This window comes from Nerophis lumbriciformis, linkage group LG08 (genome assembly GCF_033978685.3).
Source record: "Nerophis lumbriciformis linkage group LG08, RoL_Nlum_v2.1, whole genome shotgun sequence".
NCBI lineage: Eukaryota > Metazoa > Chordata > Actinopteri > Syngnathiformes > Syngnathidae > Nerophis > Nerophis lumbriciformis.
In genome coordinates, this window is record NC_084555.2 from 19410001 (window position 1) to 19423293 (window position 13293).

The 13293-nt window shown below is 41.7% G+C and overlaps 1 protein-coding gene across 4 annotated transcripts in view; it reads right to left on the bottom strand.

The window, feature by feature from the left end:
* Positions 1–13293, bottom strand: part of LOC133611548 (zinc finger MYM-type protein 4-like) — an 80273-nt gene that overhangs the window by 608 nt on the left and 66372 nt on the right. For all 4 annotated transcript variants that reach the window (XM_072913652.1, XM_061968428.1, XM_061968430.1 and 1 more), the window contains one exon: positions 1–1010. This exon is cut by the window's left edge and continues 608 nt beyond it. In XM_072913652.1, the coding sequence (XP_072769753.1) occupies positions 920–1010 (91 nt within the window). In that variant the 3' untranslated portion in view covers positions 1–919. The remainder of the gene's footprint in view (positions 1011–13293) is intronic.

Genomic DNA, 13293 nt, shown 5'->3' on the forward strand with positions numbered 1-13293 from the left:
TCCCACTCATGGATGTTTGGTATCGGAATCGGCAACATAAATCCCTGATCTGAACATCTGAATTATTATGTGGCCAATACACAGCAATAATCCCCAAATCACAGCTGTGTACCTGTATCGGTCTGAAATTGTCGTTGTGGCTTGTGCAGCCCTTTGAGACACTTGTGATTTAGGACTATATAAATAAACATTGATTGATTGATTGATTGAAATGAAATGTCTTTTGGGCTAAAAATGTGCACTCTAAAACTAGAAATGCTTATCAAATAAGTGGAAAAACTGAGAATTGAGAATATGATCTTAAAAGTACTTGCTCTGGAACAATTATAAAAGTAGCTGTTTATAAACATACATATTAAAACGATTGTTCAGGAATAAATAAACTAGGAGCTGAACAACTACAGAAACAACTTTTTTTTTTTACCCAGTTTTGTTGACAATATGAAAAAGCCCTGTTCCTAAATGACATGTTCATGTCACATATGTTTAAAAACTGCTTTAAACAGGGACATCCTCCGGTGGCAGCTTTAAAAGTCCAAAAGCAACCGAACTAACCTAAAAAAAAAAAAGCATACTGCGGATGCGTTCAAAGACCACCACAAGAGCAGGAGAGCACAGTGTGATGCATGGAAAACTTCATGAGAGAGACTAATTGGTGTGACGTTGATGGGAAACAGGAAATGAGATCAGTCCGTTTTCATATCAAATAGTAGCAGATGTGCTCATGATGCGTTTGTGGGAGAGGGTAAGCCAACAAAGACTTCCCATAAATTGTCTTCTTGGCAACATGTCTCCGTGTCCTACCTTTGACAGTGTGGCTGCTTCTTCACATCAAGCCAAGATGTGTCTACTTTTGTCCTGTTATGAAAAGAGGCATCTTGCTGTAAACTGGGATTGGTGGATCCTGGTCCTGATCCTGTTACCGCTGAACCTCTTTGACCGCCAAGATGCGAGTGAGCATGCTTTGCAGAATGGTGTGATGCAATGGATGAGAAGTATACCAGTGGGGACTGTGTGGAGGGGAGGAAAAAAGTCAGAAAGTCAAAAAATTACATTAGAGAAATGTATAATTTAATGCACAATTGTAGAACAAAATACACTGGAATGTTTGAAAAAAAATGTTTTGAGGGAAACTAGAAAAGCACTTGAAGAACGCAGACCTCCGCCAGAGAGTCATGAGCCGATAACTTATTTTGCTGGACCATATATATTGACCTTCAAGCTATTGCCGATAAACAATATTGTGAACAATATTTTAAGACCAAATTATCTACTGATGTAATGATATTACATAACAATAATGCAAGTATACTCTTTCAAATGCAATAAACGTGTTTTTCTCGTTAAATATCCAAGTTAAATGAAACAAACAAATAATATAAATAAATATACTCTGTCAGCAAAATTTGCAGTTGGAAAAAAAAAATCACAACCCAAAGCGATAAAATATTTGTTCTCTTTTAAAGTACCAGTAGAGTGTAAACACAAGTTGACTTTATATGCTTAATTGTGTTTCATGGTATCCATTAAACCAAATCCAATCGTATTTACAATCCTCAAAGTATGTAAAATCACTGTTTACATCACAAAATGCAACAAATTCAGTTAGCCATTTTGAATATTCCGCTCTGAATATCTTTCGGCTATTTCCGGAGATTGACGTCACTGGAGTAATATTTCTGCACTCTGACCATAGTATCAGATCAGTCATACTGTAAATACGCAAAAATTAGAGAGAGATGTGCTGTCTATCATTCACAATCCTTATATAAGACCTAAACGCATATGTTTTTCTTTTTTATGCATTCTAAGTTGTAAATAAACAAACAGTTCACTAACAATGTAGTCAACGGGGGCTCTCTATTTCGCCCACAAAACCCTCTAAATGACCATCCAAAAATACTCTTTATACATATCGTGACCCAAATATCAACCAAATATAGCGATGTTGTTATTATAAGCGCAAACGCAGACAAGCTATTTCTTTGCGACGCAATGATACAAACGGCTAAGAATCCCTCTGCTGCTTTTTCTGTGAGCCGGCAGCGATGCCCTGCTGCTCCTCTCGGCTCGTCAAAATTATTTTAGATTATAAATCATGCCTTTCACCTGCATATTAGGAGGAACTAGCCAGAAATCGAGAAGTTTTTCATCTGTGACATTTAATTTATACACAGAAATAGAGACAAACGCACACAACCGAAGACGGTGTCTGCAGGGAAACTTTTCCTTGTTAACCCTTCGTGTGCATCATGATTAATTCTTCATCTAAACGGGAAGATATGGACATCCTATCAGTCGTCATCGAAGTAAGAGCAGACATTGTACAGTAAGCTATCGTTTTATTATATTTGTAGTTTGTGTTTCTTGTTTAGCATCCAGCAATACTTCTACATGATGCTTAGTGTTTCACTAAAGCTGGATTTGTTCAGCAGAGCTTCTAAAACTTGTAGATCATCCTCCTTATATTCAGGATAAAAAATATAAGGTTCTGGATTATAATTTTTCCCAAAGTAATCATTGTTGGCTCTCACAAAGTCTGCATGATTTGGCTGGTTTTTGGTGGGGAAGAGATCTGTGGTTCCTACCTCTACATCACGCAATCACGTGTCTGGCTAGCTCATTATCTCTCAAAATGGCTCGGGAATGTCCGGTGGATTGATACTATTTTGATCATATTTATTTACTTGCGAACTTTATAAGTCTTTTGGTCTCAAAGATCAGATAAATGATATGATATGATGTGGGATCTGAGCCGAGGATGTCGTTGTGGCTTGTGCAGCCCTTTGAGACACTTGTGATCAGGGCTATATAAATAAACTTTGATTGATTGATTGAGATATATATGATAATCGCTTTAATATTGAGGCAACTTGTTTTTCCACTCTACTGGTACTTTAAGGAGGGGGTGGGGGACTCTCAAATATACACACCCAAAACAATAAATAAAATGGCAAAATAAAGTGCCATCCATCCATTTTCTACCACATGTCCCTTTTGGGGTTGCGGGGCTGGGCTGGGGGGCTGAAACCTATCCCAGCTGCACTCGGGCGGAAGGCAGCGTACACCACATCGCAGGGCCAACACAGATAGACAACAGTCACACTCACATTCACACACTCGGGCCAATTTGTGTTGCCAATCAACCTATCCCCAGGTGCATGTCTTTGGAGGTGGGACGAAGCCGGAGTACCTGGAGAGAACCCATGCACTCACAGGGAGAACATGCAAACTCCACACAGAAAGATCCCAAGCTCGGGAATCGAACCCAGGACATTCTCGTTGTGAGGCACGAGCACTAACTACTTTTCTACCGTGCTGCCCACTGAATAAAGTTATTATGACCAAAATGATCACGGTTACCAATACTATAACGGTAATGTTAAATATGCTCAAAAAGTACCTATACACACATTCAAATGTTTTTCAATCAAGTTGTTTTTTTAATAACTAAAATAAATAGCCACACAATATATATTCTTGGCAGAGAAAACATCAAATATTGTTCTGGATTCATAAGAGCCACATTATTTTTATTTGTGTGTTAACATATCTTTATCGCCTTCCATTTTAATTTGTAAAAGTTTTAGAATTTTTAAAATAAAAAATGCAAATTACAGTTTGTGATGTCACGTCAGTACACTTCCTGTACTGCATTTTCCCGTGCCCATTAATGGCATTAATGACCGGTATACCCTCAAGCCAGCCGGACGGGTATTTTGCGATAGAGAGGAAGGGACCAACCCCTATACTCTGCAAAAAACTTAATTTGGTCAGCTCATTCAACACTCGCACCCTGTCCAAAGACGGCAGACTGTCTGAACTTGTCAACTGTGCTAGACAGCAAAGCATTGACATTCTGAGCATCCAAGAGCATTGATTATGGAGACCCATCAGCGTTCCTGTTCTGTACCCCTGTACACTGTTTGTTTGTCTAATCTTGAACGGGTTTGTGCGTTGTACTTGTGCAATGACAATAAAGACCTACCTACCTACCTATACCATTTTCGGAGGCAGATATTTACATATATCCGAATTTTAGTGTTACTTATTTTCTTTCATAGTCATATTTGAAAACAGCTCGTGTTTTCCATTTATTCTCTTTCTGTTTCTCTGCAAGTAAACTGTGTGTGTTAACCTTGAATTCTTTGGAATGTGTTTTGACTAGCATGTGTTTTGACTAGGGAGAGGGGAGAGGAGAGAGGGTTTTGGGGTCGGGAAGACAGACCATTTTGGCGGCGCGATAGAATGTTCTATGCTGGACTGGTCTCAAATGTATATCTGCAAAGCTTTGAAAATATACAACAAAATACCTATTCTGTCTCTGGTGGTTTTTCTACTCAGCTTTAGTGTCGTAAAGAGCTTGGGAGCGACTTGTGACTTGAATTCCCTGGGAGGAACAACTGGTCCAAAACGCAACACCATCCAGACATCGAAATTGACCGCAAATCTTGTGACGGATACCATTTTATCACATCATCAGCATTGCCAAACTCTCAAGGCTCCACGACAGGTGGTGTCAGCATTTTACTATTGGCTCGTGCTGCTGGGCAATTAAAATCTGTAGTCTAAATATCCTCGCGGGCCCTGTTTTGCACATTTTCAAGGAAACCCACAAAGCACCATCATAGCATGTTACAGCCCGACTATTGTCGCTGATGCATAAATGACACTTCCTGTTAAATGGACATCTGTCTATTTCAACTTGACACTGCAGACTATATATCAATCACTTTGTGCAATGACAGCACAGCCTTTATGGTCAATGTGAATACTATATCTTTGTTGTTTAGACAGTAATGGGTTTATACAAGTTTAGATTAGGGTATGTCTCTTGTTTTTATGTTTGCATTTAAGCTTGCTAGCAAGCTTAGCTATCCCTAGTCTAGGGGTCGGCGAGCCGCATGCGGCTCTTCAGCGCCGCAGCTTTTTTTTAAATCTATGAAAATGGAAAAAGGTGAGGGAAAAAATTTATTTTTTGTTTTAATATGGTTTCTGTAGGATGATACATATGACACAAACCTTCTTAATCGTTAGAAAGCCCACTGTTTAATATGTTTGTGTTTGTGCTTCACTGATGAGAGTATTTGGCGAGCGCCATTTTGTCCTACTAATTTCGGTGGTCCATGAACGCACCGTAGTTGTGTGACTTGTGACACAGCAATTTGTTTACATCAGGAGGTGCCCATTTGATCGATCGCGAGCTACCGGTCAATCAGGTAGTGTGTGTCACTTGATCGCGAGGCATAAAAAAAAAAATAGACCTAAAAATTACTGATCATCAATCTTCACTACGACGTCACTTTCGTCACTTGGTTGAAATTCACGGCACCCGAGGATTTTGTGCAATGATGCTGGCTGCTGCGAGTTTAGTATAAAGAAAAAAAACGACCGACAGGAACGCGAGTAGCACTTGTTATTTCGCCAGACTGTTCCTGTTTTCACAATAAAAGTGCTGCTCCATCCTGCCTGCGCTAACAAAAAAAAGTCTCAGAAATCTAGCGCATACAAGCTAGCGAGCTAAGGCTTTAACTCCAATGTATTTCTTGTAAAGGGTATAAAAACGAGTATGGAAGCTAGATGGATAAAAAGATAAAAACAACCACTTTCATGTGGTGTTGGAAAGAGGAATACTTTTTTTCTCCTCCATAATGTAAATTCAAAGTTGTGGAGCGTATCAGCAACTACTGTGAATTCTGTCTGATTCCAATCAATGCAATTCATCAGAATAAGGTAATACACCAACTTATAATATTATCTTCATGAAAGGAGGGAATCTACCTGTGTTAAACATGTTTGTATTTATATTAAACACCCTTAACATGTGAACAAAAAATATTAATATATATATATATATATATATATATATATATATTAGGGCTGTGAATCTTTGGGTGTCCCACGATTCGATTCAATATCGATTCTTGGGGTCACGATTTGATTCAAAATAGATTTTTTTTCAATTCAACACAATTCTCAATTCAAAAACGATTTTTTTCCCGATTCAAAACGATTCTCTATTCATTCAATAAATAGGATTTCAGCAGGATCTACCCGTCTGCTGACATGCAAGCAGAGTAGTAGATTTTTGTAAAAAGCTTTTATAATTGTAAAAGACAATGTTTTATCAACTGATTGCAATAATGTAAATTTGTTTTAACTATTAAATGAACCAAAATATGACTTATTTTATCTTTGGGAAAATATTGGACACAGTGTGTTGTCAAGCTTATGAGATGCGATGTAAGTGTAAGCCACTGTGACACTATTGTTCTTTTTTTTTATTTATAAATGTCTAATGATAATGTCAATGAGGGATTTTTAATCACTGCTATGTTGAAATTGTAACTAATATTGATACTGTTTTTGATAATATTCATTTTGTTGAACTACTTTTGGTTTGTTCTGTGTCGTGTTTGTGTCTCCTCTCAATTGCTCTGTTTATTGCAGTTCTGAGTGTTGCTGGGTCGGGTTTGGTTTTGGAATTGGATTGCATTGTTATGGCATTGCTGTATATTGTTTTGTTGGATTGATTAATAAAAAAAAAAAAAAAAAAAAAGTTTTTTTTAAATAAAATAAAATAAAATCGATTTTTTAAAAATGAGAATTGATTCTGAATCGCACAACGTGAGAATCGCGATTCAAATTCGAATCGATTTTTTCCAACTCCCCTAATATATATATATATATATATATATATATATATATACACACACACACACACACACCAGTGACGTGCAGTCAGGGGAGGCAGCTGTGGCGGGGCCTCACGTGCCATCATGGAAAGAAAAAAAATTTAAAAAGAAAAAAAAAAATTAAGTTGTTATATGTATCCAGTGATTATACTATAAAGTTATTTTCCATTTAACTTCACCAGTTCTAGTTTATTTTTTATTCAAAATCGCTGAATTTTCCCATTTGCCGTTCAAATACTGAGAAAAGACTTGCGGTGAGTCAACAGCCAGTTGAGGCACGTCACTGAGTTGAGCCTCACCATGGATTGCGCAATGACTCGGCTAATTGCTGGCCTGCTGTGCAGTGAGTCCGTATTGCTATATGAATTATATTATACATTTCCATAGTTTAGTTAGCTGAGGTATATATAATGTACAGTGTATTTTGTCAACATACGTATGTGTGTAACGTATTTCTTGTGCTGAGCAATCATAAAACTGCTGCGAAGACGCACTGTGTGAGGCTCGCAGTAATCCCGCCTCCTGGTGGTAGAGGGCGGTAGTGATCCCAGGGAGCATTTCTGAGACTACTCGGCTGCAGAAGAAGTGACAACAAGCAGCAACAGTTAGCAGCGATCGTTTATTTTTTCCTATTGCCTGGACTATTAACACGGAGGATTACATATCTAAAATGAAACAGTTTTCTAAACTGGACTTTCAATCGAAGCAGGAGGTAATACTTAAAGGAAGATCTCCATCGAGACAGAGAGACTTTTAAAACTGAAGAAAGATAAGGAAGACTTCTATAAACAAGTTATCGATGCTTTTGTTCAAAAGGAGCTGCGCATGGACTTCATTTATAAGTAAAGGTGAAACCATAATACGTTTTTTTTTAATTAAATGTGCTTTTTTGTGTGCTACAGTTTCTATGTGTAAAGTTAAAGTTAAGTTAAAGTACCAATGATTGTCACACACACTATGTGTGGTGAAATGTGTCCTCTGCATTTGACCCATCCCCTTGCTCACCCCTGGGAGGTGAGGGGAGCAGTGGGCAGCAGCGGCGCCGTGCCCGGGAATCATTTTTGGTGATTTAACCCCCAATTCCAACCCTTGATGCTGAGTGCCAAGCAGGGAAGAATGCTGGTATGAGCTTTTAAACATAACCCGTTAACTGCTGCCAATCAAATGGTGAATAAGATACTCTTTAGGGTTCATATGTTTGTAAATCTGATGAAGTCAGTGCCTCACCAGCCATGAACCTCACCGCACGTCACTGACACACGCATATATACACACGCACACACACACACACACACACACACACACACACACACACACACACACACACATATATATATATATATATATATACATACATATATATATATATATACATATAATATATATATATATACAGTGTATATATATATATATATATATATATATACATATATATACATATAATATATATATATATATATATCAGAATCAGAATCAGAATCAGCTTTATTGTCATTACGCAAGGTAACGAGATTGAGGCCATTCCATACAGTGCGATGTGTGCATGCTAGAAAAACAATGTGCAAATATATAAAAATATAAAAAATGTAGAAGTGCAATGAATATGGTGTGAAATGAATATATACATGAAAAAACAAAAAACAAAAACAGGGTGGTTGGTGGAATGGGTTATTGCACCGAAGAGAAGGCAGTTATGAGGGACAATGGGGCAGTCCGTTCAGGATGGTTATGGCCCTGGGGAAGAAGCTGTTCTTTAGCCTGTTTGTTTTGGTTTTAATGCACCTGTAGCGCTTCCCAGAGGGCAGCAGGTGGAACAGGTCAGAGCCAGGGTGGGTGCTGTCCTTGATGATGGCACTGGCTCTGTTGAGGCAGCGGGAGGTGTAGATGTCCGTCAGAGAGGGGAGAGGGCGGCCGATGATCTTCTGAGCCGTCTTGACCACTCTTTGCAGCCTCTCCCTGTCTGCTGCAGTGCAGCTGCCGTACCATACCGTAATACAGTAGGTCAGCAGGCTCTCGATGGACGAGCGGTAGAAGGTCAGCAGCAGGTCAGGCTTCAGGTTGTACTTCCCGAGGACTCGAAGGAAGTGTAGCCGCTGCTGAGCCTTCTTGATGATTGATGTGGTGTTGACTGTCCAGGAGAAGTCATTAGAGATGTGGACTCCAAGGTACCTGAAGGTGTGGACCCTCTCTACACGCTCGCCGTTGATGTAGAGGGGGGCAGGGTCGGTGCTGCTCCTCCTGAAGTCGACGATGATCTCTCTGGTCTTGCTGGTGTTGAGAGCGAGGTTGTTCTCCGAAGACCAGGCCGTCAGCTTCAGGACCTCCTCTCTGTAGGCAGCCTCGTCACCCCTGGAGATGAGCCCGACCACTGTGGTATCGTCGGCGAACTTGACGGTAAGGTTGTCACTGTGGGCCGGACTGCAGTCATGGGTGTAAAGGCAGTAGAGGAGGGGGCTCAGCACACAGCCCTGTGGGGAGCCGATGCTCAGCGTGCGGGAGGATGAGAGGTGCGGGCCAAGTCTCACATTCTGGGGTCGGTCTGTTAGGAAGTCCCTTATCCAGGCGTTTGTGAGAGGGGGGAGGCCAAGAGTGTCCAGTTTATTGCAGAGTCTGTCCGGGATTATTGTATTGAAGGCAGAGCTATAGTCCACAGAGAGCATCCGGACGTAGCTCTGCTGCTGCTCCAGGTGGTTCAGAGCAGAGTGGAGAGCAACAGCGATGGCGTCCTCTGTGGACCTGTTCGCCTGGTATGCGAACTAGTGGGGGTCGAAGTCTGGAGGGATATGGTCCTTGATGTGCTGGAGAACAAGTCGCTCGAAGCACTTCATGATTACCGGAGTGAGGGCCACTGGTCGGTAATCATTCAGGCTGCTGATGGGAGACTTCTTCGGCACCGGGATTATTGTAGATGACTTCAGGCAGGATGGGATGACTGCCTGAGCCAGGGAGAGGTTGAAGATCCTGGTGAGGGGGGGAGCGAGCTGGTGGGCGCACGTCCTGAGCACCTTTCCAGGTACTCCGTCTGGTCCGGTAGCCTTCCTGGGGTTCACAGCCAGGAGCACTCGTCTGACACTGTGCTCCTGTACAGTGAGTGGAGTGGCGCCGGAGCCCGGTGGGGGCGGGGGCAGGGCTGGAGCAGATGAGTGTCGCTGGGGGGTTTCGAAACGGGCAAAGAAACAGTTAAGCTCCTCTGCCAGTGTCGCACTCTGATCCGCAGTTGTCATATTGCAGCCTCTGAAGTTCGTGATGTCATGAATGCCCCGCCACACCTCCCGTGAGTTTTTGCTGGACAGATGGGACTCTATGCACCTCCTGTGGTCCGCCTTTGCTTTTTTAATCCCTCTCTTCAGGTCGGCTCTAGCAACACTGTACAGTGCCCTGTCCCCTGACCTGAAGGCTGCGTCACGGGCCCTGAGGAGTGTGCGGACCTGGCTGGTCATCCAGGGTTTCTTGTTGGGGTAAACCCGGATGGTTTTTTCCACAGTCACATTCCCGATGCAGAACTTTATGTAGTCCAGCACCGCTCCTGTGGCTGTCTCCAGCTCCTGTTGTTGGAAGAGGTCCCAGTCTGTGTGTTGGAAGCAGTCCTGAAGTTTGGGGAGTGCATCGTCAGGCCAGGTCATAACAGTCTTTGTGATAGGCCTGGCCTGGCGTCTGATGGGGGTGTAGGTAGGAGAGAGCAGGAGGGAAAGATGGTCTGACTGTCCAAGCTGGGGGAGGGGTGTAGCTCTGTACGCGTGCTTTATGTTGGTATACACGTGGTCCAGGGTGTTCTTGCCCCTTGTAGAACACTTCACGTGCTGGTAGAACTTAGGGAGTACAGTCTTCAGATTGGCCTTATTAAAATCCCCTGCTATGATATGAACACCGTCGGGGTGGGCCCGCTGCTGTTCATTGACGGTGTTCAGCAGAAGAGAGAGCGCTGTGTTTACTTTGGCGTCCGGTGGAATATACACAGCCGTGATGATAACAACAGACAGCTCTCTCGGGAGAAAAAAAGGCCGACATCTAACAGACATGTACTCCACGTCCGGGCAACAGTGCTGTTCAGTGATTGTCCCGTTGTTGCACCAGTTCTCATGCACGTAGATACAGAGCCCCCCTCCTCTGCTCTTACCGGAGTCCTTAGTTCTGTCCCGGCGGAGCAGAGTGCGTCCGGCTAGCTGCATGCTAGCATCGGGTATTTCCGGGTGAAGCCAGGTTTCGGTGATAATCATAGCACAACAGTCCCGAACATAGCGGTTTCCAGCAAGTTGTAACTCCAGGTCGTCCATCTTCTGTACAAGGGATCTGGCATTAGAGAGGAACAGGCTCGGTAGAGGTGGCTTGTGGGGTTGTTTCCTAAGCCTGAGCAAGACGCCGGACCTGCGGCCACGCTTCTGCTTCCTCTCCCTTCTCCGTCTGCGCCGTCTCCCAGACCCGACAACAAACCACGGAGAGCCCTGTGCTCTCGCTATGTCATCTGGGATGTTGTGCTCGTGGTGAAAGTCGCTCGAAACAGATATCTGGTGCGAGTTACCGATATCCAAGAGTGACTGGCGGGTGTACCGGGTGTTTGCAGTACAGGTGGTGCACAAAAGGAAAAAAAACATGAAGAAAAGAAGGAAGAAAGAGCACTGAAATGGAGAGCCGTAAGCCGCTGCGTCTGTGCGCGCCGCCATCTTGGATTTATATATATATATATATATATATATATATATATATATATATATATATATATATATATATATATATATATATATATATATATATATATATATATATGGTCATTTGAAAAAGTAGCACACCTGCTGAAAAAGTGTGGACATGCCATGACATGTCTCTGACGCTGCCACAAAAAGACGTTTAATGCTGTGCATGAATGCACAAAGGTGAGCGTTGTTGATGTTATTAACTTGTGTTTACAAGCTTTTTTGACTTGTTACTGACCTGTGTGGAGTTATAATCAGGCATATTTGGTCAGTGCATGACTGCAAGCTAATCGATGCTATTTAGGCTTGCATCATTATGCCTCGTTTGTAGGTATATTTGAGCTCATTTAATGTCCTTTACCTATGTCCTCTGTGAATTTAATTTATATTTGCATGTCTCATGACACATCATCTGTATGTAATATTGGCTGCATTTCTCATAGTTGTTTGTATGTCATGTTCCACACCACAGCAAACATTACCCAGCTTGCCAAAGATTGTAATAAATCCACTAGAAGACAGCTCGCAGTTTCCTTTAACATGACACATCTATACCTTTGTTAAGTCTAAGCCAGTAATTTCCAGGCGATATCTCACACTCCGGGAAGCCTCCATTTTACTAATGTTTTCCAAAGTTGTAAAAATGTGTGGAATAAATATGAAATTTTAAAATTTCTGTCAACGACGATTTGCGTCAGCCTGCAATACGCATTTCTTTCAGCATGGCATGGTGTCAGGCAGTTGTTGCAAGGCTGTTGCAAACAAAACAAATACCTGTCCAAGCAGATATTCTCAAACATCAAATCCAAATACCGCACCCGCCTCACATATAAAAGAGCTTGCAGTCTAATATAGCTAATATAGACACTTACATCATGTGTTGCCGTCATTATAAGACTTATTTAAAAGGCTTTTATCACTATGAATGTTTTAATTCATCCAGGCTATTGTAATTTCAGGGCATTCAATCGATCGCAACTGTACTGTTTGGTTTGTCTTAGAAGACGTTTCGCCTCTCATGGCATGGTGTCAGGCAGTTGTTGCAAGGCTGTTGCAAACAAAACAAATACCTGTCCAAGCAGATATTCTCAAACATAGGCTTTATCAGTTCATGCTCATAGATTTAGATTGGTCAGATCTTGTCTTAGACTTAGATTGGTCAGATCTAGTCCAGCCTGTCCTTGTGCCAATACCTCAGTAGGCTTCATTAGTTCATGCTCATAGACTGAGCTTGGTCAGCTCTAGTCTTAGATTTAGATTGCTCTAAAACCAATCTAGGTCTAGACTAGACTAGATCTGACCAATCTATATCTAAGATTAGATCTGACCAATCTAAGTCTAAGAACATGAAAATTTTTGCGGCTCCTGACAGAATTGTTTTTTGTATTTTTGGTGTAATATTGCTCTTTTAACATTTTGGGTTGCCGACTCCTTTGCTACTCTGTCCAAAATTGTATCCACATATGGTTATCAATCCTGTTTTTTTCTATCATTTTAACATAATACGGTAATTAACCGTTGGGAATTTTAAAGAGGTTATCTTTACTACCGTTTAAGTGCATGTAGTACAAACGACCGCAGGTGCTGAAACCGATGCATACAAAAAGTGTGACCGCTCTCGTAACCCATAAAAAAATCATCCATCCATCCATTTTCTACTGCTTGTCCCTTTCGGGGTCGCGGGGGGTGCTGGAGCCTTGCATATGACATTTATCGACGCTGGAAAATGACCGACTCCATTTTCATTTATCGTTTGGTTATTAACTTTATCGAATTTTGACCCAGGCCTACCACCGGGCGCTATCAAAGACTAAAGTATCCTGAATCCAGACGGTGAGCCGGATCACCCCCAAAAACTAATTTAATCATTTCTGACATTTCCTGGACTAATCCCCACCACCATGGCA